We start from the raw sequence: 27,083 nt of genomic DNA, 5'->3' as shown, positions 1-27,083 counted from the left end.
TTCTTCTCCGCCTTGCCTCCGCTACTCCCGCCGCCGCCTTTTCTCTCCCCACCGGGCAAGAGGCCGGGCGAGCAGGCTGAGGCGCTGGAACTGGGGCTGCCTGTCCTTGGCGTGAACGGCCGAGGAGTCCTTCTTATCCGTGCCGGGTTTGGGAGACTATCCTGGGCGCGAAGCTCCCTCGCCAGCGCCGCGAACTGCTCCAACGCCTCCCTCGCTTTTAGTACCGTGTTTCCCCGAAAGCAAGACATATGTCTTACTTTCGGGGTATGGCTTATATTAGCCGACCCCCCTGAAACCCCCCATATGTCTTACAATCGGGGGGGTCTTACTATTGGGGAAACACGGTAGAAACAACTGGTAAGAAAATGAAATGCTTGGATATGAGTATGGCATAACTAACATAAATAACTAACATTAATGGTAGTTATGCCAGAATAATTATATTTAAACATGAAACAGGGTGTCCAGTAAACTTGGAAATCAGGGAATATCAGGGAAATCAGTGGTTTGGGAAATATCAGGGAATTATCAGGGAATTCGTGAAAAAAATGGAATAAATTGGGGGGGGAAACAAATTGTATTAAAATGTTTAAAAGTCAGGGGGAAATCATGTAAAAAAAACCCGGATCGTGCTGCCTAACAGAGTCAAACAAAAATGCGTGTAATTGTGGCAACAACCTGTTTCCTCAGCTACCAATATTTCTCCAAAGCTTAGCCGGTGGTATGACGTCATCTACGACTGCGCCTTAACTAGATCGCAAGTTACAAAGAAATGTCAGAGAAATATGAGGGAATTTCAAAATGCTTTCCCCCTGGATACCCTGATGGAATGACATCAAGAAGGACATGTTAAGATAGGAGAAATTACAATTAGCAATGTTGGAAGAATTTCTGTGATAAAAATCTTTAATGCAGAGTTGCTGTATGAGGGAGATTGGTAGTCTCCATGATAGATAGATAGATAGATAGATAGATAGATAGATAGATAGATAGATAGATAGATAGACAGACAGACAGACAGACAGACAGACAGACAGACAGACAGACAGACAGACAGACAGACAGACAGACAGACAGTCTCTATCTCTATGCCTGAAAATGCCTTTATAGATCTCAGCACAAAAATCATTTTATAGGAAAGAAACAGTATGTAAAGAATGGTTTATTTATCTAGGATTTAGTTTTCAGTATTTCCCATCTACATAGTTAAGAGAAAGGTTTAAGGTAAATAATATAACATTTTAAAAATAAGTAAATGGTATCATTGTATTAGTTACAATTAGGGTGGTAGAGAGGAGGGATTGGATGGGATTTTTGCCCTGCATTTTTTAAATGTTGTAATCCACCAAAAGACACTGTATGAGTTCAGCAGCCATATAAAATTCTTCAGTAAGTAAATAAATAGTTGCCTTTAAATAATGAATTAACGAATATTTGGAATTGAGTAGTGGAAGACAGAATTTTAACTTAAACTTCGGCCAAAGAATGAACTATAATTACTAAAATATATAAACTTCTATTGAAATTCGAAACAGAGGACAAATACATAAAAGACTGTAATAAAGTAGGCTAACAACTTCAGACTCAATATACTGATGGAATAGTGGGAAAATATCTGGTTAAAAAGATTGAGATTTACAATATGTTATAATTTAAAAGAGAACTTGTATAAATTTGTACAAAATGATTGGAATATGACTGCAGAAAAAGTGTGTAGAATTTATAAATTCTAATTTGTCTTGTAAATGGATACTATAAGGGTCATTTTTTCCAGTGGATTTTTTTAAAAAGCCAAACAAATTATGATTTATGTTATCTCTAAGCATTTCTCTGCTGTTGCAAGTTTAAGGTTCATACTGGGGATTTTTTTTCCTTTTAGTTACAGAAATACAATAATGTTACATTACCTTTTGGGGGTTTTTCTTTTACAGCGGTGGATGTCTGAAAAATTTATTCTTGAGGGCTTAAGGGAATTAGAACTCTTTGGAGGTAAGTGTTTAAATGATATTCATTTTTTCCTGCTTTAAATTTTTCAGTATAATAAAGATAAATTGTGTATTTGCAACTGACAAGCTGCCATCCTGAATTCTTTTGTAAAAGTTAAAAAATTTGATTGGCCTCATATGAGCATCTGTTTTGCAGAATCTGCAGATGTAATTCAAGGTTTCTAACATTAATCTCTTATGAATTACAGCATTCACTGGGAATCCCTTAATGTTACCCATTGATTTCTTACGAATTTCTCTAAAATAATTTAGATCTTAGCAGGATGGTATAAGTCTTGGATAGATAATCTAAAGATGCACAGGAGAAATACTAATTATACATTTTGTATCTATACAAGTTATAATCTATCCATTTAGTCTAAAATTTAGGAATTCCTCCAGTTACAACAGTTTAATTAGCAACTGTTCAAAATTACTACACCCTACAAAAAAAAAGTATTTACCACTCAGTTCTGAAGTTATGCATTTTGCAGCACCACAGTGGTCATTTGCCCTTACAACCAAATTAGAGACGTTGCAATATGTTTCCTGCCTATTTCCCCCCTCCCCGTCCTGCCGGGTGTACACAGACTGGGCCCGCTTTGCTAGCATCCTTGATTTTGCTTACTCCTCCATAGCTGATTTCGCTGTACTTACTTTTCGAAGGGCTCTAAAAGAGGCTGATCCATATGGCAGATAAGCTGAAGTCTTTTATTCAGAAGCTGGTGACTGATCACCTTTATTCAATCTAACGAATCCTCAGGTTCCAAATGTAATTGGCAGGCTTATTACATTTGTAATCCGAGGATTACCTGTATTTTTTTTAAAGAAATTCTATTGTACGTTGCTTGGAGTGTCCAAGCATGGGTTAACTTCTTGTCTGTTAGCCAAGGACTGAGTAAGAAATATCTGGCCGGTCATGCCGCCCTTACAGAGCCAGTTGTTTTACTCAGTGGAGCCAAGAGCGACGCAAAATATATTTCTCTACTCAATTTTTGGACAACAGACAAAACTTTCCCTTGGCCCTCCCAATTTTACAAATTTACTAATTTCTATTTCTTTGGGAAGGGGTGCGTGCATGGGAAGCCTCCCTACTATACTGAAGTTTGTGTTATTGCTGTAGGGAGGGCGAGTGTTGCATTTGAGTGTTCACCGCCTCCATTGTGTTGAGTATTTAGGGTTCTTATTACATTCAGGTATGCTTGTCTAGGCCCTGATCTATGGGAAGAGATGGCCATCAATGAGTTGGGTTTTCTGCTCACATAGCTTAAGAAATTTAAAATTGCAAGGAGTGCTTGTTCGGAGCTCCAGCAAGACTCAGATAATTGAAGACCCAAGGGGACCGCTTTTCTGGGAGTCGATTTTTCACTCCCTCGCTTGTTTCTTGGTGCACATTAGTTGTGCCTGTTTGTCTGGACCTCCAGCAAATTACAAATGCCGATCAGCTGTGAATTTGGTTTTTGCAATTTTCTGGCTTGTGGAATTGAAGCTACTAGAGTGCTTGCCTGGATTCCCATCAGGGCTCCAGAGAAAAGCAACAAGCTATTCCTTTGTGAACCGGGCTCTCATTCACATAGCTATCCCTTCCATTTACTTAACGTCGCACTTCTCCAGGGGAGAACTGAGGGGAGGGAGTCCCTTAGAGACTGCCATTTCAGACTAAGGTGGAGACCTTAGTCTGAAATGGCAGTCTCTATCTGGAGATCCGGCAGGGCTTATAAACCGAGATGCAGCCTTGATGGCAGGGCAGATTAGCTTGTCCATGTGATTAAGCAAGAAGATGGTAGCAAGGGGTCTTGGCGCCGGGTGGTCTCGCTCCCCAAGAGGTTGTTGTTGGGACATGGTTGGTGGCTCATTGAGCCAGTGCAATGGGAAATCGCACCTCAGTTGCTATTGCTGGAATTGGTTGCATGTGCTCATCTCATAGAAATCAAAAACCAACATCTATTGGGTATAGCCACCATAGAGATGGTACTCCTGGGGCAGAAAGGTCAGGGATTTTGCTTCATTCTCTTCCTGATTCCCAAGAATTGGGGTTGGGGGAGAGCCATTTTAGATTTAAAACACCTCAACCTGTATTTGGCATACAAAAAATTCAAGATGCAGTCTCTGAAATCAATCCTCAGTTGCATCAGACCATGGAATTATCTGACCTCTATTAAACGATTATTTGACCTCCATAGACTGTGCTCATTTGACCATCGCACAGAAAGTTCCTAAGGTTCTGTGTGCGAGGGTACATTATCACCCTTCACACCTTAACCAAGATGTTAGCAGCAGTGGCAGCCTCCCTCATGGCAAGGCCAATATGGCTGCAATGTTATCTGGACAATATCATCATCCAGTCGTCCTCACCTTTGCAGGCTCAGGAACATCTTTGGATCACCATTCAGGCCTTTCAAGACCACAGGTTTTCTGTGAACTTCACCAAAGGTTATCTGGTCCCAACCACCAGCCTTCATCTCATCTGGGCGATGGTCAATACACGGTGTTGTGAAATATTCCTGTCCCAGGAGCCATTGGAGAGCATCCGCCTCCTCGTCACTAAGGTGCAGAGACTCAGTTCCACTGGGTGTTCTTTCCCAGCTTCTGGGGAAAATGAACTCATGTATCGACATCGTCCCCTGGGCCAGGCTACACACACAGCCCCTGAAATGGTTCCTGTTGACGCATGTGTGCCAGCGTGTCACACTGTCCGTCCTTAAATCTGTACTTTGGTGGATGTCCAGGGCCATGACAAAGGATTGCCTTTTCATAAAACCCTTCATAAAACCTTCCCACATCATAATCACAATGGATGCGAGTCTCTTCAGATGGGGAGCTCATGCCTAGTCTCTAGTGGCTCAAGGGCACTGGGACGCATTGGACTTGACAAACAACATCAATTGGTTAGAATTGAACGCAGTTTCTCTCGCTCTGTATCACTTCAAACATCTATTGACAGCATGTCTTAATTCTAACTGACAATGTGCCTGCCCGGGCTCACATTAGTTGCCAGGGGGCACTCTGTCCAAAAGCCTGACACAGGAGGCACGGCAGCTGGTCCTTTGGACAGCGCACCATGTCCAGTCAATCAACGCAGAACACATCTCTGGGTGACCGGATCTTCAGCAGATTGGCTCAGTAGAACCATGATAGGTCACTCAAAGTGGCGCCTGCACCGGGTCTATTTGAGGTTCTGTCCTTGAGGTTCTGTCGATAGGTGGCAGGACTGTTTGCCCATCCAGTCAACATTCACCTTCCCAGGTTATTTACCAGGTTCGCAGTGCTGGGGAAGGAAAGGGTCAACGCATTTTGCAGCCCATGGCCACCGGCCTGCCCTCCTCTGCTGCTTATTTCGAGAGTGATAGGGAAGTTACTGGCAGAGAAGGCAGAGATTTTCAGTCTCTGGAGGATTTCCGACCACAAAGTATCTCTCAGTCAGGGAGAAGGGTTCTCTCTGGATCCCCAGTGGTTACAATTCACCATATGGCATTTGAAAGGAACATCCTGAGGAAGGATTAGTTTATGGGAGAAGTGATCAGTACCATGCAGGCTTCCAGGAGGGCATCCACCAATTGGCTATACAACGCTATCGGATGGGCATTTTGTCATTTCTGCAGTGCTCATGATATCATTCCAACTGCAACATTAATACCACAGGTTTTGAGTTTCTACAGGAGGAGTAGAACAGGACCCTAACTTCCAACACCCTTTGAAGGCAGACAACTGCTTTATCTACTGTTTTGGTCTTTGAAGGTCTTCGGCCTTTGTCCCTTCATCAGAGACGTCGTAGCTAATCTGAAACCATCAACGGTACACCGTTATCCATCCTTGGACCTCACTCTGGTCTTGCAGTCCTGACTAGACCATCATTTGAGCAGTTATGATCTACTAGTCTTTGGCTGCCAACCTGGTAGTTTGGTTGCTTCAGTTGCTGACCAGGTAGTCTTCCTGGTAACCGTCACTTTTGCCAGGATGATTTTGGAACTAGAGGCACTAGTGGTTCGCTCTGATTTATGCATCTTTCATTCTGATGAGTGATTTTGAGATTGGATCCGTCCTGTCTCCCAAAAGTTAATTCCTTGTTTCATAAGACTCAAGAACTTATTCTTCCAGATTTCTGCCCAAATCTGGTTCATCCTAGGGAGAAGCTGTGACATACCTTATATGTCAGGATGGTTCTTCATAGATATATCAAACAACAGCCATTTTGTACAGATCTGAATGCTTATTAATGTCATTTCAATCAACATTGATGGGTCATAAAGTCTCACCTTCTACTGTTGGTCATTGGCTGAAGGCATGTATCGTGAAGGCTTATGCAATCAAAGCTATTCCTTTGCCAGGCTGCATTACTGCTCATTCTACATGAAGTATAGCCACTACTGCAGCATGGGCCACGCAGGCATCCATTGAGGACATTTGCAAGGCGACAATCTGGACAACTCCATCACCGTTTATTAGGCACTATAAACTTGATTCCTTTGTTTTGGCAGAGGCTTCATTTGGTAGGAGAGTTCTACAGACGATTCATTCCACCTCAGGGACCCTGAAACAGATCTCTTCCCGCCCTTGAGACTTATGCTTGGACACTCCAAGCAGTGCATAGAGAATGGATGTTGCCTTACCTGAAAGTTCCTTTATGTGCGCTGCAGGAGTGTCCAACCCACCTTGTGGCCATTCTGGTCCAGGGTATGGACATTTGGTTACCTACAAGTCTGTGTCCTTGTAAAACAACTGGCTCAGTGGGGGCTGAGGAGGAGACGTGGTCAGATATTTCTTACTGAGTTCCTGGCTAACAGACAAGAAATTAATGCATGCTAGGACACCCCCAGAGCACACATAGAAGGAATGTTTTGGTAAGACAACATTCATTTCCCTTACAGTCTTTCATGGGAGGGTGGGGGGAGGGGGCATTATGATGAAAAAGGAGGTATTTCTTCATGAATACTTGAAACTGTTGAAAATCAGAAAACCCTAATATTAAATTAATTATGACCTTTTTAAGCTTTATTTATATCATTTGTTTAAAAAAAACAAGTCTGGATAGCTCACAGTAGTAATGAAACTAAGAACAAGAAAACAGATCACCTTCCACCTCCAGTCCATCAACCCATACAGTCCTTGGACTCCAATCTTACCCTATTCCAGCACTTGGGTATTATGTATTATTCCCTCCCACTATTGGATCAACAGCTGTATCTTATAGGTGCTCCTTGATTTATGACCGCAATTGGGACCAGAATTTCCATTGTTAAGAAAGGAGATTTTTAAGGGAATTGCACCTGATCTTATAACAATTTCAGCACTGTTCAATCACTGCAGTTGTTAAGCAACCAACCCCAGCATCCCCCATTGACTTTTGTCAGATGTCAGCAGGCACATGGTGATTACCCAGCACCCAAATTTTGGTCATAGTAATGCTATGATGGTCATAAGTGAAATCAGAAGTTATTTTTCAGTGATGTTATAACTTTGAATGGTTGCTAGACAAATGATTGTTAAATTGAGGATTGTTATACTATTTTGTTATCTGTGTTAGTTTATAATTCACATTGACACCATATGTCAAACTTTGTCAAATAGGTCATATCTATAAATTTTACAAAGTCAAAATAAAATTACGAAGCTATTCATAAAACTTAATTAAAATGAAATTACCAATTAGATACATCTATCTGATAATCAGTACAGTGATCCCCCAGTTATTGCGTCCCCGACCATTGCGAACAGGGTAATTTGCGATTTTTCAACCCGGAAGTCAAAATACCATCTACGCATGCGTGCCCTTTTTTTTCTATGGGCACGCATGCGTAGATGGCAACCGGGAGATCAGCTGCTGGGCGGCTTCCCTGGGTCTTCCCCCTCTTGCTGGCATCAGCGAGGAGTTTCCCCACCGCCCACGCAAACTCCTCGCTGCCGCTCGCCCGCCCTTCGCCTGCCCACACCGTTCGCTCCCCCTCTTGCTGGCGGGAGGGCGAGAAGCCCTCCCCAGCACCCGCTCGCCCGCCCTTCGCCGCTCACCCGCCCTTCGCCCTGGCGGAGAAATTCCAGCCCCCACCTGGTCCCGCCCAATCCTCCTCCCTGAGGCAGCTCGCCCTCCCATGGCCGCTTCCTCCACCCTCCATCGCAAGCCCTCGCCACCGCAGCCAACGCGCGCTGCGATCTTCAAGCCCGGCTCCTTTCGGCCCAGCATCCCGGGCCAAGCAGCTGCCTTCCGTGACTGAGCCTGGCTGGCCCGGAAGATCGTAGCGCGCGTTGGCTGCAGCGGCGAGCGAAGCCAAGCCGGCAGCAATGTCGCCGCCGCTGCAGCCAACGCGCGCTACGATCTTCCGGGCCAGCCAGGCTCAGTCACGGAAGGCAGCTGCTTGGCCCGGGATGCTGGGCCGAGAGGAGCCGGGCTTGATCCGCTGAGCCTGGCTGGCCCGGAAGATCGTAGCGCGCGTTGGCTGCAGCGGCGGCGACATTGCTGCCGGCTTGGCTTCGCTCGCTCGCTCGCCGCTGAGGAGCTGAAGATTGGGGGCGGCGCGGCTCTTTTAAAACATCGCCGCCAACATGGGGGGCTTGCTAGCACCCCCCCAAACCCGGGTTGGGGGTTCGGGGGAGTGCTAGCGAGCCCCCCATGTCGGCGGCGATGTTTTAAAAGAGCCGCGCCGCCCCCCAATCTTCGGCTCCTCGCTAGCGCTGCGGAAGTTTAAAACACCATCTGCACATGCGCAGATGGTGTTTTTACTTCCGCAGCGCTACTTCGCGAAAACCCGCTCGTTGCGGGGGGTCCTGGAACGGAACCCTCGCAACGAGCGGGGGATCACTGTATTTTCCACTAATCTTTAGAATTCTAAAAGTGATAATAGCCAATAAAAGTGAATGAGTTGGATTAATTAATTTTTGTATTTGTGTACCCCACAGAGTCATGTACAGAGATGAGATGAGTGGCCTTATAAACCAAACATTAAATAAATTAATATTGTTTAAAATTTAGAAGAGAATAGAACTAAATTGATATTTCTCAATTTAGTGATGATAACACCACTGGCCATGTTTCCTAATATTTTCTGTTCAAAAGGATTTAAAATAATCCTTCTTGAGTGGCTTCAATAAATATAATCAGATGACCAAACAAAAATAATTTTCATAAAGCAGTTTCCAACTGTATTTTAATTGTGGATTCCACTGTCACAAGTTTGTTTATTTGTTAGTTTGTTTATTTGACTTTTAAGCCTCCCAACTCCTTGAGGATTCTGGGCGGCAGACAGCAAGGTAAAAAAACAACATAAAAACAATAAAGTAATTTTAAAACCCCTTAAATTAAACCTTTCATCCATCCAGCTGGGACAAAATGGAACCATCCACTGGCTCCAGGCCTGCTGGAAAGGCCATGTTTTTACTGCCTTCCGGAAGGCCAGGCGGGTGGGGATCGTGCAGATCTCAGGGGAAGTTGATTCCATAGGTTGGTACAAAGTCACTAATTTATATTTTCTAATTGAGATCAAGATTTTAAAGTATATACCCAACAATGGCTACTCTAAGAGTTGTGTTGAATCTCCAGGTTTGGAAATAGTAATAAATAATAATAATAATAATAATTTATTAGATTTGTATGCCGCCCCTCTCCGAAGACTCGGGGCGGCTCACAACAAGCGATAAAACAATATTGTACAGGCACAAATCTAATATTAAGAAAAAACTAAAAACCCTATCAATTTAAAAAACCAAACAGCACATACATACCAAACATAAATTATAATAAGCCTGGGGGAAAGGTGTCTCAAATCCCCCATGCCTGGCGGTATAGATGGGTGTTAAGTAGTTTACGGAAGACAAGGAGGGTGGGAGCAGTTCTAATCTCCGGGGGGAGTTGATTCCAGAGGGCCGGGGCCGCCACAGAGAAGGCTCTTCCCCTGGGGCCCGCCAGACGACATTGTTTAGTCGACGGGACCCGGAGAAGGCCAACTCTGTGGGACCTTATCGGCCGCTGGGCTTCGTGCGGTAGCAGGTGGTTCCAGAGGTATTCTGGTCCAATGCCATGTAGGGCTTTAAAGGTCATGACCAACACTTTGAATTGTGACCAGAAACTGATCGGCAGCCAATGCAGGCCATAAATTACTGAATTTATGTTCTGGGGAATAACTGGTGCTTTTTCTTTTTTCTTTTCCTTGTTTTTTTTAAATAGATTAATAACTTTTAACATAAAGCTAGAGTTCTGTTATGAAGCAGATGTTTCATATAATTAATTTTGGACTTCTTAACTTACCAAATGTTACTATTATTTGAAGAACTGGCTAAGCTTCCAAAATATTTTTTTCCCATTAGGTTTAGGTGTCTTATAACTTCAGCTACCTAGCCTAAGTCACATATGCATAAAAAGTGGGAAAAGGACAAAAAAAGAATGCAACTTTGAAAATGTGTGATTTAATGGAGGAAAGATAAAATGTAGAAGAAATGACTATTTGTTCTGTAATCATTCAAAGTTAGGGTAGAATTGGAAAAAGAATTTTATAGCCAATTCAAGACCTTCATAGCATCATCAGTGACATGATCACCATTACAACCTGTACATTAAGTTTTGGATCTGTTCCATGGGTTTTTCTTCTTTTTTCTCTTTTACAGAATAGAGAGACTGGAAAGAAAGGAATTATAAGAAAACAAGCAATTTGCTCTTCAACACATTAAATGCATTGAGTGCTGTGGGGTAGGCGTGAATGTAGAATAAAAGCAAATGATTTCTTCTTTGCCTGACTTTACGCCCACTCCCACAAAACAAAGAAATTGGAAAGAAAAAGATTTCAAAAATGTTCTGTTAACTTTTTGTTCTTCTGCACATCAAAAGTAATGTAATCATGCTGACAATTTGAAGTTGGAACTATGGGTGCACTATGCAAACAGCTTACAGTAGTCTCTTGAAATCTCTCTTTGTTCAATATCTCTGCTGTTGAGGGATGTCTTGGGAAGCAAACATATTCTGCAGACAATGTCTCTGTCTCTTTCCTGCTAGTAGTGGCATAATCATATTGCTTTCAATCTGTAGTAGAGCAAATGATTACTCTCTTAAAATCTCTCTTTAAACTTCAGCTGGTGCAAAATGCAGCGGCGCATGCAATTACGGGTGTACCTAGGTATGCCCATATTATTCCATCTCTACGCGTGCTGCATTGGTTGCCAGTCGGTCTACAAACGCAATTCAAGGTGTTGGTTATTGTTGTGGTTCAGCCTGAGGCAGATGAAAGACCAGCTGTGTCTCTGCTGGCTCCATGCCCGGGGGAGGATGAGAGCGAAGAGGAATGTGACAAGGAAGAGGGGCCTGGGAGCCCTGGGGAGGGGCTCTCTTCAGCAAGTAGCTTGGAGTCTCTAGAGTCATTGGATGATGAAGCACAAGCTGTCATTGATATGCGACAGAGACGCATAGATCAAAGGAGGCAGCAACTGAATAGATATTATCAGCTTTGAATAAGGAACACCAGGGTTTGGGCGTGGTCCTCATTAGCAGGGAAGGGTTTATAAGGCAGACAAACTCTCATCAGTGTGGAGTGTTATCTGAGTGGAATTGCTGTAATCTGCGTTGTCTCTCAGCGTTTCTGTTCCTGGCTCGTGGCCCAGCAGTCTTGAAGACCCATGAGAGGTTTGTGCCTGTTAACAACAGCCTCGTTTATCATCAAGGATCCTGTGTTTTTGTATGGACAATTGCCTTTGTGTATCTGTTTGGAGTTCCAGTGTTTTCCTGACTTGTAAGGACATTTTCTGTTGGTTATTTTTCTCTTTCTCATTATAAAACTGTGTTTGGATTCTACCGGTGTGTGTGGCTTATCTTTTTGGGTTGGTCATAGCTTCCGAAGTGACCCAGACAGAACAGTTATTACCTTTAAAGCCCTACATGGCTCATGGCCAGGCTATTTACGGGACCACATCCTTCCTCATACCTCGCTGTGGCCAGTAAAGGCCTACAGAGTCGGCCTTGTCCAGGTCCCATCTGCCAAAAAATGTCAGTTGGCAGGATGTTGGGGAAGTGCCTTCTCTGTGGTGGTTCCGACCCTATGGAATCAACTGCCCTCAGAAATTCGCATTATCTCCTCCTTATCGGTTTTCTGGAAAGCTGTTAAAACTGGCTTATCTGGCAGGTCTGGAACTAAGATTGATTATTAGTATGTATGGTTTTTTATTATACACGTGATTTTACTGTTTTTTATTTGTATTGTATTTATAACCGTTATTAGCCGTTCAGAGTCTGTTTCGGAGTGAGCGGCATATAAATGCAATAAACTACAGTCTGTGAATTGGGTGGGGCAAGAAAAAGCAAGTATTTTCTGTAAACAGTCTCTGCTCTTTCCAGCCAAGTAAAAGATCAGAGACAAATGGATTTCAAGAGATAGACTGCTTGGTAACTCATCTGAAACTTCAACCCCAGGCTATGATGTATTGGTATTCCTTATTGCTTTCGATATATAAAAGACAGGACCTAAGCATTCCAGAAGGTTGTATGTAGATTGTTCTGAGTTCGGGTTTTGCCCTGTGTAATATTTTGCATGTCTATACAAAAATAAATACACATATAACGGTTACATAATTTTTCAAGAATTCACTGTTTTTGATTGGAGATGTTAATTTGAACCAGATATTTTGAGGTTACTTTTTCTTATTTATCAATTAATTCAGGTTAATTTTTAATGAGTATCTATTTTTAAAACAAAGACGAATTATAAATTTCTTTACTCCAGAGCAGCCTCCGGGTGATTCTCGGAGAAAAGTAAGTGCCTTTCATAGGCTGTGGTGTTGTGGCCTATTGCATGGAAATTTATTCTATTCCTTATAGACATTTTAAATTTATTTTCATTTTATCTTATTTAAACATCAAATGTTTTAGCTTTATATGTGTGGACACAAGATTTCACCCTGGAAATAAAGTGGTGATTGGCATATGTATTTTATTTTGGTCAAGAATCTGGGATTCACAAATGGCTAATCTGACAAGGTCTCCATTATACTAATAATTGGTATAAGGCTTAGTTAAAAAGTAAAAGAGAAAAGAGAAATAGTTAATCTGATGTTAAAAATAATAACATCAATACAAATAAGGTATGACCAGAGAAATTAACATTGCTGTAACTTTTCATAATTCTGAGTCACATTCAGATAAACTCCTGTTTGTTAATGGTTAGGAATAGCACTTATGTATTTATGTATAATAATTACATGAAATATTTAAGAGTTTATGGTGCAATTTTAGATTTGTCTTCTTAAAAATTCCATTGATTTCAGTTACGTTTTTCCCAAATAAGTGATATAGAACTGTATGTGAGAAATTTTTACTCCGTTTAGTATAACTTAATTGTGAATAGATATGTTTATAATACCATAAAGTCATTAGCTGCCTTATTTTCAGCCATTATTATTCCTTCATTGGTGATGAGCTGTAGAGATGTCATCAATAAAAATTCAAAGTGTTCAGGGTAAAGCATGTTCAATCTTGATAACTCTTCAGTTTCTAAACTACATTATTTCAAGAGAAATCTTCCATGATACAGTAATAATAAGTGGAATTGTTGGAACAAAGAACATTTTAGTATGTCAAGACTGTAAAGATCTTGCTGTAATAAATAATGGAACATCTGGAAAAATCTAGATGAGGCAATTATAACATACAGTAACTATAGAAAGACAAGTTTGCAGGAAGAATTGAGAGATGATGCTGAAGATTTAGCCAATACTAAAAATTGCAAATGTGTATCATTTTCCCCTAGCTTTTGATCTGGTATTTCCAGTGCATTGGTTGCTTGTACTGTACTACACATTTTCCAAACAATTTTTATCAAAACAAATTCAACCAAATTTATTCCATAAAAAGCTGACACTTTTGAAATGAAAAATTCCTTCTCTTATTGTTTGCCATTTTACACCAAAAATGATCCAGTGTTGAAATCCTTGGGGAACAGTGTAGTTTGATTTATTTGGAGAAGTTATATCACAAATAAAATTTTAATTTCAAACTTTTAATATGTTTGTAAAACATCAAACTCAGTAGTTTTCTTCTGCATGAATAGAATTTTTCAAGCCGTTATTTTTTTGTGTGGCCATTTAGAAAATAGTTTATGATATTTTGTAAGAGCTAACATTTGCTGGAAATTATATTCCTCTGTAAATAACAACGTGCTATTTTTACTATTTTGTGCAGCACAAAAGTTGAATTACATTTGTTTAATGTGAATACATTTTAAAAGAATTTTAGGCTGGAATTGAACCAACTTAAGCGTTATTTGACTCAGTAAAGTTTGAGTAAACTTATTAAGTCGAGCTTTTAGACAATACTGTATCTATTCTGCTCCCTGAGTTCCTTTTATAGTACTTTACTTTCTTTTTTAAATAAAGTATTGCTATTATATATTTCTTAAATGCACTCAAATATGTTGGGCTTTTCAAAAATGGGAGAGATACTAAAAGGAGAAGACAGTTAATTTTTTTTTCTGTTATTGCAAAGAAATATAATAAATATAGCATTTTGGAGGTAGTGGTAGAATCTCCTAATCTGTTACATTACACCGAGAAACTTCTATATCCTGGTTTCTGAATAATTTTATCTTGATATGCTAAAGTTTGAACTTAAATATTTTGTAGAACTGAGCAGAAAAATTGTTCTGGTACTCTTGAAAGCTATATAATATGTCACCCCGAGATTACAAATATATACCTAGAAATATTGAATTGCATGTTTTGAACAATAATAAATATGTGTATCTCTATTTAGAAGTAACTATTTTGAAGAACAACAAATTGCTCCTTATGATAGATTTAGCAAGAAATACAGTCAAACATATAAAGACTTGGATAGCATTTTACAGCTAATTTTCAAAAAATACATTTTCGTGATACCATCTTCAGCAAACAATATATTTTCTGTTTCTTGCTACTCATATAAATAGTGCCAAATATATGCAATATTGTTTTACAGATTTTATAACATTTTTAATATCTTTTTATCTTTTAGACCAATGAGGCAAGTTCAGAGTCAGTAACATCTTCCCCAAAGAAGGACACCATGAGCAATTATCTTCCTGACATCAGTTGCTATGAGTTATTGTCCACAATAGGTAATGTTGGCCACTGTAATTGTAAACTAGTTATAAATCTAAAGACAAGGTTAGGCAACTTACTATCCCCTCAGATATTTTAAATGTAACCCACTAATTAGGCTGCATAGTAATAATATGAAATTATTTGGTAATTGTAATCAGGAATATTATGTTAGTACTCTAATGCCCCCTATCCCTACATTAGTTGACAAGAAAGGGGATGGTGAGGGAAAAACTGTATTGGGATTATGAGCTACCAAGTGCCATATCTTCATCTTTTAATGCATCTCTTAGTTTGAATACACAGGGGCCACAATGACTCAGTGGTTAAAAATATCAAGGCAGATTTTCTTTTGTCTTGCCCATATTTTATTTTATCTACAATTTTAATCTTTTGAATAAAATTAAATTCTTACACACACACACACACACACACACACACACAAAAACTGGAAGAAGAAAAGAAAAGTGGAGGGAAATGTAGGCAATTAGGAGGATATTGAGAATTTATTTTGTTCTCCAATTATTGATTTATCTTCTTAACTAAAATCAACAAATTAAAATAATTAAAAAAATATAAATCAATGCTTTAATTTATTAACTAAAAAGTGATTGAAGAAATTAGGTTTAAAATATAAATGAGAAATGAACAGATTGAATTAGAAATTCAAGTACATGAGAACCGATATTATATTGTTGCCATTACAGAAATTTGGTGGGATGAACCCCACAAACAGAAGATACAGCTAGAAGGATTTAAATTATTTAAAAGAAATAGACCAAATAAAAGAACAGTTGGAGTTGCACTATATATAAGAAATAACTACAGGTGAAACTCAAAAAATTAGAATATCGTGCAAACATTCATTTATTTCAGTAATGTAACTTAAAAGGTGAAACTTAATATATGAGAAGTACTCATAACATGCAAGGCAAAATAGTTCAAAACATGATTTGTCATAATTGTGATGATTATGGGGATTGCAGCTCATGAAAACCCCAAATCCCCCATCTCAGAAAATTAGAATATTACATGAGATCAATAAAAAAAGTATTCTACACAGAACAATATCGGACTTCTGAAAAGTATGACATGCATATGTGCTCAGTATTTCATTTCGGCCCCTTTAGCAGCAATTACTGTCTCAATGTGGCGTGGCATATCAGCCTGTGGCACTGCTGAGATGTTATGGAAGACCAGGATGTTTCAATAGCGGCCTTCAGCTCTTTGCATTGTTTGGTTTCATGTCTCTCATCTTTCTCTTGGCAATACCCTGTAGTTTCTCCATGGGGTTCAAGTCAGGTGAGTTTGCTGGCCAATCAGGGACAGTAATCCTATGGCCATTGAAGCAGGTTTTAGTCTTTTGGTAGTGTGGGCAGGTGCCAAGTCCTGCTAGAAAATTTAAGTCACCATTCCCATAAAGCTCGTATGAGGATGGAAGCATGAAGTGCTCCAAAATCTCCTGGTAGCGTTGACCCTGGACTTAATGAAGCATAGTGGACCAATACCAGCAGATGACATGGCTCCCCAAATCAACACAGACTGTACAGCTCTACAAAAATAGAGTACAACAATGACGAAAACTGTCTTTAATGCATTTGGGTCAATATTAAAGGGAGGAAATGACATTGCCATAGATGTATACTATGGGACAGCCAACCAAAGGAAGGAAATAGATGAACCTTTTGTTAGTCAGCTAATTAAAAAAATTGGAAGCACATCACAATAGCAATGGAGTATTTTAATTACCCTGACATCAACTGGGAGACAAAAATTGCACCATGATTAAACAGGTTCCTGACAAACCTAGCAGACAACTTTGTTTCCCAAAAAGTAGAGAAGGGAACAAGGGGATCAGCCATATTGGACTTAATTCTTACTAACAGAGATTAAATGATAGAAGGTGTGGAAGCTATAGGAATCTTAGGGGGGAGTGATCGTGCAATATTGGATTCAACATTATGCAAGCATAAGTAGTAGAACAAACTAGAGCTTTGGACTTTAAGAGAGCTAATTTTAATAAACTTAGAGCTTAGGAAGGATTCCATGGATGAGAATTGTCAAGGGGAAAACAACTCAAGACATTTGTGATATTTTGAAAAGTGAGATTATAAAAGCCCAGGCTAGCACAATACCAACAAAGAAGAAAAGTAACAGCTCTCAAAGGAAACTAGCATGGCTGCAGAAAGAATTCTCTGACAAATTGAAAGACAAAAAGGACAAGTATAAAAAGTGGAAAGAGGGGCACATAACTAGACCAGAATATCAGCAAATTGCCTGAGCCTGCAAAAATGAAGTGAGGAAAACTAAGATTCAAAATGAACTAAGACTTGGGACAAAAGTAAAAAAATAGCAACAAAAAAACTTCTTCCGACATGTTAAAAACAAGAAAAAAGTCAAGGAAACAATTGGTCCGTTGCTGGGAGAAAGTGGCAAGAAGGTGATAAGCCACAGGGAGAAAGCAGAACTACTTAACTCATTTTTTGCATCTATCTTTATACAGAGAGAAAAACCAGTCCAACCTATCAAAAACAGTAGCACAAAAAACAGATTAGGAACACAAATTAAAATAGGGAACAAAATGGTGAGCACTTGTCTATCCTAGATGAGTTCATATCACCAGGACCAGATGGATTATACCCCAAGGTTCTGAAGGAACTGGCAGACAAGATCTCAGAACTACTGAATTATATTTTTCAAAGATCCTGGAGCAGGGGAACTGCCAGAGGACTGCAAAAGAGCTGATGTAGTTCCCATCTTCAAAAAAGAAAAGAAGAAGAATCGAGGAAACTACTAACCTATCCGCCTGACCTCAATACGAGGAAATATTTTGGAAAAGATAATCAAGCAATTAATCAGTGTACAACTAGAATAATAATAATAACTAAAAGCCAACATTGGTTTGTCAAAAGCCGGTAATGTCAGACTAATCTTTGACAAAGTGACAAAATTCATGGACCAGACGAATGCTGCTGATATACTTACTTGGACTTCAGAAAGACATTTGATAAAGTAGACTATAACTTACTTGATAAAATAAAAAATATGGGTTAGAGATTATCATTACCATATGGATTTGTAACTGGCTGACTAATCACACTCAACGTATAGTTCTCAATGGAACTACATCTACATAGAGGGAATTATGCACTGGAGTACCCCAAGACTCTTTTAGGCCCAGTAGTCTTCAACATTATCAATGATTAGGACGAGGGGATAGATGGGGCACTCATCAAATTTGCAAACACCAAGCTAGCAGGAATAGCCAACCCTCCAGAGGTAGACTTAAGATACCGAAGGATCTTAACAGACTTAAACATTGGGTACTATCTAACAAAATGAAAAAAGTAAAGTTCTATATTTAGGCAACAAATACAAAATGCACAGGTACAATATATGTGGTATCTTGCTCGGTAGTTGTAACTGTGACAGGGATCTTGGAGTCCTAATAGAAATTCATTTAAATATGATCAGCAGCTGCCAAAAAACCTAACAGTTCTAGGCTGCATAAACAGGGATAGAATCAAGATCACTTGGAAATGTTAATACCATTTGATAATACTTTGATACGACCACATTTGGAATACTGAATCCCGTTTTGGTCGACACAATGTAAAAATGTGGAGACTAGATAGCGTGCAGAGAGGAGCAGTAATGGGCAACCAAATTTTTTACTGCCACACTGGGTGTGGCTTATTTTGTGGGGGTGGCTTAATGGTCATGTGACTGAGTAGGAGTGGCTTGCCAGCCATTTGATTAGGTGGGAATGGCTTGAATGATCATCATTCAAGTGAACTGTTAAGTCCTCAACTTACAATCTTACCAGTGTCACTCGCTAGGGTGACAATTTGCTTCGTGTTTCCTGTACTCTCCTTCCTGGGTTGCCTTCCCGGCTCAGGCTGGGTAGCTAGGCGAACAGGTGCTGCCAGAAGCATAAATGCTGCCAGCACTGTTTCCATCCACACCTTCTATTTGCATCTCAGATGAGAGGTGGCCGCGTGAGGCTGGAGGGGAGCCGGGCAGGAGAGAGGGAAGCTCATCCAAGGCCTGGAAGGAGGAAAGAGGAAAAAAGCAAGGAACACAGTTGCAGCAGCAGCAGGGAAAAAGGGAGAGCCGAACCGAGACCAGTAATCCAGGAAGTGACAGCTGCCGATCGGCTGGAGCTGCACACACATCTTCATTTCCGCTGGTGGAACTGTGTTCCTGCCTTCTGCCCACCCCTGAAGAAGAGTAACAAAGATGATTCGGGGACTGGAGGCTGAAACATATAAAGAATGGTTGCTGGAACTGGGTATGTCTAGTCTGATGAAAAAAAGGACTAGTGGTGACATGATAGTTCTGATATCTCAGGGGCTGCCACAAAGAAGAAGGAGTAAAGCTATTCTCCAAAGCACCTGAGGGCAGGACAAGAAGCAATGGATGAAGATTAATCAGGTAGAGAAGTAACTTAGAACTAAGGAGAAGTTTTTAAGAAGATGTTGGATAGCCATTTGTCTGAATCCTGTGTTTTCTGCCTAAGCAGGATGTTGGAACCACAATCTTCAAGGTCCCTTCCAACTCTGTCATTCTATTAAAATGACTTCTCTGAATTTACCATAGATAAAACCTTCAAAATAGATAAGTGCAAAAAAAAAGTTTGACTTTCATTTGTCTCATTTTGAATGAAATAGTATTGTAAAGGTGCTACATATATTTTTTTCAGGAAAAGGTTTTGAGGAATTAATGACTGTGAATCTGGCACAATATAAACCAAGTGGGGAATTTGTTACCGTCCGGAGAGTCAACTTAGAAGCCTGCACCAATGAGATGGTAGCATTTTTGCAGGTAAAATTAGCAATTATGCCAAATTTGTTGGGTTGGTTCCTTCTAGAAGAGTTCTTAGTTCTTACCCAGCTTAACATATGACAGTTGTACAGTACAGCATAAAAATATTACGAATGAAGCCCATTTGGTCCTGTATTCTGTTCCCACAGGGGCCAATTTAATATTACTGGAAAAAAGTATGATAATATTTCATTCATTTCAGTAGTACTTCATGCCTCTGCTGTTAGTCAAAGTCTCCAAGAACTCTGATTGCCAGCTAAAAATCCAAATGAATAAATTACATTATTAACTAAATACTATATTTTATTGCTAATTATTATTATTTAATTTCCTCTGGATTATCATATCTTACTCCATATCTCACATCTGATTTGCCAATAATATCTTATTACTTTTTGGATTTCAGAGTGAGCTTCATGTCTCAAAATTCTTCAGCCATCCCAACTTAGTGCCATATAAAGCAGCCTTCATAGCTGACAATGAACTATGGGTTGTTACAACATTCATGGCATATGGTAAGAATAGAAAGGATCTTCCTGTTCTTTCACACAGGATTTTTTTAATGATGAAATGAAAGCATATTCAGGCCTTGATAGTAATTAGTGGCAGCAGTAAAATAAAATTAAAGGCCCATAATTTCTATTCATATACAGTGGTACCTCTACTTAAGAACTTAATTCGTTCCATGACCAGTTTCTTAAGTAGAAGTAGATTTTATATCTTCTGTTGTCAGTATGGAGAAAGAAGATCCATTAAGGACCACTGCAGCTCCTCCATTTTCATCTATACAGTACTTGGAAGAATTATTCACATGAACTTTCCAGGGAAAATATGTTCGAACTATCATACCAAGTGATTAAATATAAATGTTATGTTTTCTAAATATCTCATTTCTTTTGATTCTAAATATTACTCTGAACAATAATGTTAATATAATAGTGACAGGCCCAAATTCACAAAGTTTAGCTTCATAATTACTTAAGTCTTCCTAAACTTAACCAGCAGTAGATTTTATATCCCATTGGTTCTTGGTCATTATGAAAGTCTCTGGTTTCTCTCATTCTCACCAATGCTGACATCGAAAATAGCCTTAATAAAGAATGAGAAATCTTAGAGTCTTTTTTTGAAGTAGAATTACAACTTCACATTTAATGGCTCTTCATCTTTCTGGTTTTTATAGATAATAGAACATGTGTCCATTAAGATTTTCTGGACTGTATCAAATCATAATATTGTATTCTCTTTTTAAAGGTTCTGCTAAAGATTTAATACGTAAACATTTTATGGATGGTATGAATGAATTAGCTATGGCTTACATCCTTCAAGGGGTATTGAAAGCTCTTGATTATATACACCATATGGGTTATGTTCATAGGTAAGAAAGATAATTGTAAATGTTAACTAGTAAAATAATAATTTCCAGCTTTGACTTTTTGTTGAGATTAGCATTGCCATGGTGCAAATATTTGCTGAACTTCTTAACAATATCTTCTATCTCAAATTCCAGAGTTTTTGTTTCTCTGTAAAAAATTGAGTTGGTTTGGATGAATGAGGGTTTTTGACTGTTTTCTCTCTGTTCTTTTTGCATGCAGGAGTGTAAAGGCCAGTCATATCCTAATATCTGCAGATGGAAAAGTATATCTTTCTGGCCTGCGCAGTAACCTCAGTATGATCAGCCATGGTCAGCGTCTCAAAGTAGTTCATGATTTCCCCAAATTTAGCATCAAAGTTCTACCGTGGCTTAGTCCAGAGGTCTTGCAGCAGGTATGTTAATTTTTTTGGTCTGTTTCTCAATTTCTAGGTATGCATGGTATATATTTTTACCATCTATTCTACAATTTATTTCTGAACAGCATCAGATAATATCTTTTTAAAAATAACTTGGTATTCTGATTGTAGAAGTTTCAATATCTTTTATTCATTTTTAAGAAAACTTTTTGTCTGACATCGATGCTGGAATGAAAACCTTGTCTGATTGATGAATGGATTGATTGGGGGGAATTTATGATATGCTTAGCTCGTGTATTTTTCAATTTAAATTTCATTGAATAACATTTATAATTCAATACTGTTTTGCTTTTCTGATTTTAGAACCTGCAAGGCTATGATGCAAAATCTGATATCTATAGTGTAGGAATAACAGCCTGTGAGCTAGCAAATGGCCATGTTCCATTCAAAGATATGCCTGCAACACAAGTAGGAGATTTTTCTGTTTCCCTTTCACTTCAGTCCCTGACTATATATATATATATATGACAGCGAAGCCACTAGAATTATTATAACACTAACTGCTCTATAGTAATGTGATATTTTTACCAAACATTTTATTCTCATGCTTTAGATGCTTTTGGAGAAACTCAATGGAACTGTCCCTTGTCTACTAGACACAACTACTATTCCTCCAGAGGAGCTGACTATGAAACCATCACGCTCCGGGGCTAGCAGTAGTCTTGGAGAAGGCATGGCAGCCAGCAATGCTAAAGCCTCTAATGGTGAAGCAATAATGCATCCTTACAACCGTACTTTCTCATCATATTTTCACAACTTTGTAGAGCAGTGCTTGCAGAGGAACCCAGACTTCAGGTATTGTGAAAAGAGTGAAGTTCAAGGGATACGGTAATCTGTGAAGTGGTGGAGCTAAAATCAAAGCTAAAATAGTCAACAGCATTCAGTTAGAAGCAGAACATGAAGTGTTGCAAAAGATGTAAATATTATATCCCTGTTGAATTAGTTTCTCCATGCTAAATAAGCAAGTTTTGAATGGTTTGGGATGATTAAATATGTTATATGTTTGGTTGCTGTTAGAATCAATGATGAAAATATCAAGGAAAATATAAATTTGTCAGATAAAGAACTTGAAAAAATGAAAAAGCAAGTAGGTTCAGATTAGTAATGCAAGGAAAGAGAAAATCTTTTCAGCAGTGGTAAAAAAGTGGAAAGTCCTTTGGCTCCTTCTTTTCATGCAATGCAACTCTGCCAACTAACCAACTTGTAGAAAAAAATCAAAGACATTTTGAAGCTTTAATGTATTTGCTTTAGAAAATATGGATGTAATTTATTATTACCTCAAAGGACTTTAAAGCATAATTTCCCTTGAGGTATGTTTATTGAAAAGAGCTAGAATTTATGTTCTTTTTAAAAGAATATGTTAATTTCCCACATTTCTTTCAGCTTCTTAAGGCAAACTATACAATAATAACAAGCTTGGTAGAAAATGGGCTGAGTAGTTCATTCAGATAGAAATTATTTCAAAAATATTTTTAAAATTACTGTCTCCTGAACCACTCCCCCCCCCCTTTTTATAGGGTTCTCCTCCCCATTAAAAATCTTGCTGCATTAGCAAAAAGAAAGACAATGTATTGTTCTGTTGGAATTCAGAAGGGCCCATCCCAAAAACTTTAAAAACTGAACTGCCTGTACTCATATCTTTAAAAACTCGTTAGTGTTCAGTGAGCCCCAGAAACACATTAACCATTTCCCATGTATTTCTGGGAGAATTTCTGGGTAGGGATCACAACAGAGAAACAGGTGTGAGAAAAATTCACCAAATAATTCTACAGGAGTCCATATGAGCAGCAGCAGATTTTATTATACCTTGATCAAAGGACCTCCATGAGTGAAGAAAACACTCCAACCCAAGAAGGCATGTGCAAGCATCCCGTTTTATATAACACACAGTTTTCTCCTTATATCTCTGGATAATCCCCCTCCCATCATGACGCCATCACAGGCTCCACTTGTTCTTTCTCATGTCTTGGTAAACATTTCCTCTCAAATTTCCCCCTCAGCAAAAATTCCCCCAACGCAAATCCTGTTTTCAACAGAATGCATTTTAGCTGACAGGTAATAACTCATTTCTTCAAGCATACAGGATTTCAAAAATTTACAGAAATTCATTTAGATATGGAATACAATATGGTTATATAATATGGTTATACAATAGGAGAGAACAGACAACATAGTGATGTTTTGTCTCCTGATATTTGCCCAAAGCTCCAAGAGCCTGTGCCAATTACAGCCATTTTCCAGGGGGAAAATTATACTGCTATTGGCTTGCTGAAATTAGGTGTTCATATGCACTCCATGCATGATATTTTGTCCCACTGATTATAGATTTTCCAATGAATTCCTCTGCAAATCAGATGGTTTGGTAATTAAATAAACTCAAAATTAAGCTACATAGCAGTGATGAATATAGTGGGCAGGGCAAGTGAGGAGCGACCAGGGAACTGGTCAGTCTGCCATTACTACTGGTTCAGCGACCTTGGGCCAATTTCTACTAACAGTTAAGCGCGACCCGGCTGAATACTACCTCTGGATAGAACTCATTTCTTATTCTCAGTCTAATGCAAATGGTAAACATTGGTCAGGTTCAGCAGAAGATGAGACTAAATCTCACTCTTCCTCCAGGATCTGGATAAGAATGTCTGCTAAGCATTATATTTAAGGGAAAAGTTGCTTATTCAATCAGGATGTGAGCTTGAATGAAAGGCTCTGATAATATCATCTGCCTTAAGAGAATACCCTTTTATTCATTCTATCTATAGTAGTAGTAGTAGTAGTAGTAGTAGTAGTAATAGTAGTAGTAGTAGCCTGACCTAAAAAACTCCACTGCAGAACTGGGTTTTGATGCTATTATTGTTCTCTTTCTCGGCTGTATTTTTCCCATATTTGAATCTTATGTATATTCTGAAGGGAGAAGTTTTCCCTAATTTCTGCAACTTTTACATGCTGGTTTACAATCTTTTTCCCCCCCATATACAGGCCAAGTGCAAATGCATTGCTGAACCATTCTTTTTTCAAACAGGTAAGTTTCAACCACTTGCCTTGACATATTTTATCCTTTTCTCACATTTACTTTGATGGAGAGTATATACTGCTGCTTTGGAGCCAGTTCTGTGGATATGTAAACAAAACAGTATGAAGTTGTTTTGAAATTTTAAATTTAATTTGCATTGTTATGGTTAATCTTCAATTTGATTCAGCTTCTTGGAATTGTTGTTGTTGTTGTTGATTTAACCTTCAATTTAATTCATAGCCTGGGACTGATAAAAACTTAACAGTTCAAGTCCTCCAAGAATTTTAGAGCTCCTAACGTCTGGGTATATAGGCAATTTTGAGTAATATGGGGTTTTTTGCAAGTCAGAACATTGAGGTCTGATACGTTCAAATTGCCTCCGATCAAGAGTCTGGCTACCCTGGACCTCCAGATCAGTACTGGTCCAGACGACAGATCCAGGACAGGGCTAGCAGAAGCAGGCATGACAGGAGGTCATTTGGAGATGGCTAAATGAATTCATGTCTGATATTCCCATAGGCAGTTGATTGGCACTTTTCACCAGCAGGTGGGAGGAAATTACTACTGAAGTGTGTCAGGGAGACTGTCATCTGGGCTCTCCTTTGAATTTCTCTCCCCGAAGATTTTTTATTTGATGTCCTTGTCACACAATCCAGTTAAACAGGTCCTCATGAAGGCAGCTATCCAGCAGGTGCCCGAGGACCAGCTAGGGCAAGAGTTTTACTCCATTTTGTTTGTAGTCCCTAAATCCTCGGGGTGGGGGTGGGAAGCTATTCTTGATCTAAAGTGATTAAATAAATATATAATTTACAAAAGATTCAAAATGCACTCACCTCAAACTATCTTGAGTAGCACTTGAAAAGGAGGTCTCACTTCAAGAGACCTCACTGAGGCCTACCTGCACATACCAATTCGGCCTTCCCACTGCCAATTTTTACAGCTTTATTATGCAAGTTCTCATTATGAGTATAGGACCCTTTCATTTGGCCTCTCCTCAGCACCAAGAGTCTTCACCAAGATGCTAGCTGCAGTGGCTGCCTACCTTGGAGCAATTCCCATGCATGTCCCATGTTACATGGATATCATAATCCAGTATTTGTCCATACATCAGACGGTGCAAGACATCCGTAATGATTAACACCCTTCGACACCCAGGGTTTTTGATTAACTTTGAAAAGAGTCATCTTTCCCCAGTCACTCATCTGACTCATCTAGGAGCTGTTCTGGACTCTCTGGAGTGTATCTGTCCCGGGAGCGACAGGGATAGTATTTCAGACTTGTCACATCAGCTCCTGCAGCAGCCCTGGGTAAAATGATTTCCAGCATCAACATTACCCCTTGGACACACCTCCACTGCATGGAATCGCAGTGGTTTCTTTTGCCCTTCAAGAGATTGCAACTGGCTGTCCAGCCTTCATTATGCATCCCCCTCCCCTGCTGCCTTGCCTCCCTAAGGTCATGAGGAAGCTCCTGGAGAAGAGGGCAGAAGCATTGTATCCTGGCTTCTCGGTGGCTCAGAAAAGCCTAGTTTGCAGATCTGAAATCTGCATTAGTCTGCCAGCCTTGGCAGATTCCACAAAGTGAGTCGTCACTCAGCCAGGGGTCGTTGGTCCACCCAGACCCACATTAGTAGCAAATGACTGTCTGGCACTTGAACTGTGTGCTCTGAAGTGCCGCAGTATGTCCGACAGAGTCATCAGGACCCTCCAGGCATCCAGACCTTCCACCAAACAAATTTATTCTGCAAACCTTTTGTTCCTGGAGTTTCAAAGAGGGATGTTCTGGAATTTTTATATCGGGGCTGAACAAGGGGCTATCACCCAACACAATCAGGAGGCAGGTGCGCGGCTCTATGCTGTCATCTTGTGGCTCCATAGAGTCTGTCGCAGCACCCCGCAATTTGCAGATTTTTAAAAGATGGTACTAACCCACTAGCCCACTTGTAGTTCACAGGTACCCTACCTGGGACTTTACTAAGGTGATCACTTTCATAACAGAGGTCCCATATGAGCCTTTGTGATAATCTTCTCTTTGTCTCCTTACTTGTAAGGTGGCATTCCTGGTGGCAATTACCTCCAGAAGAATTTCTGAGCTCACAGCCTTGTCAATTAGGCAAGAGCTCTGCCTATTTAATGCCATGATTCTACAACTGGACCCTACATTTATGCCCATGATGAACTCCTGGTTTCACAGGGCTCAAGAGCTTGTCCGCCCTAATTTCTGTCCCAGTCCCTCCTATGCCCTAGAGAGACAGTGACACACCCAATGTTAGGTGGACCCTTAAGATATATCTCATGTCCATGCTGCACAGGACAGAAGCTTTTTTGTCTCCTTCCAACCCAATTTTTGGCAGAAGGTGTCTCCCTCTACTGTTGAACGATGGTTGCGTAGCACTATAGTGAGAGCTTACAATCTCATCATTACCAAGGCTG

At 39.7% G+C, this 27,083-nt stretch overlaps 1 protein-coding gene across 1 annotated transcript in view; it reads left to right on the top strand.

The window, feature by feature from the left end:
• Window positions 1–323: 323 nt before the first annotated feature.
• Window positions 324–27,083, top strand: part of STRADA (STE20 related adaptor alpha) — a 28,167-nt gene continuing 1,407 nt past the window's right edge. Inside the window, exons 1-9 of the mRNA XM_070727094.1 lie at window positions 324–1,989; window positions 14,944–15,046; window positions 19,732–19,853; window positions 20,260–20,368; window positions 21,105–21,228; window positions 21,446–21,617; window positions 21,945–22,049; window positions 22,195–22,436; window positions 24,618–24,660. Coding sequence (XP_070583195.1) covers window positions 14,995–15,046; window positions 19,732–19,853; window positions 20,260–20,368; window positions 21,105–21,228; window positions 21,446–21,617; window positions 21,945–22,049; window positions 22,195–22,436; window positions 24,618–24,660 — 969 coding nt within the window. The 5' untranslated portion in view covers window positions 324–1,989; window positions 14,944–14,994. The remainder of the gene's footprint in view (window positions 1,990–14,943; window positions 15,047–19,731; window positions 19,854–20,259; window positions 20,369–21,104; window positions 21,229–21,445; window positions 21,618–21,944; window positions 22,050–22,194; window positions 22,437–24,617; window positions 24,661–27,083) is intronic.

This window comes from Erythrolamprus reginae, chromosome Z (assembly GCF_031021105.1).
Source record: "Erythrolamprus reginae isolate rEryReg1 chromosome Z, rEryReg1.hap1, whole genome shotgun sequence".
Classification (NCBI taxonomy): domain Eukaryota; kingdom Metazoa; phylum Chordata; class Lepidosauria; order Squamata; family Dipsadidae; genus Erythrolamprus; species Erythrolamprus reginae.
Note: the sequence above shows the minus strand (reverse complement) of the source record. Positions and strands in the feature narration are given on the sequence as shown.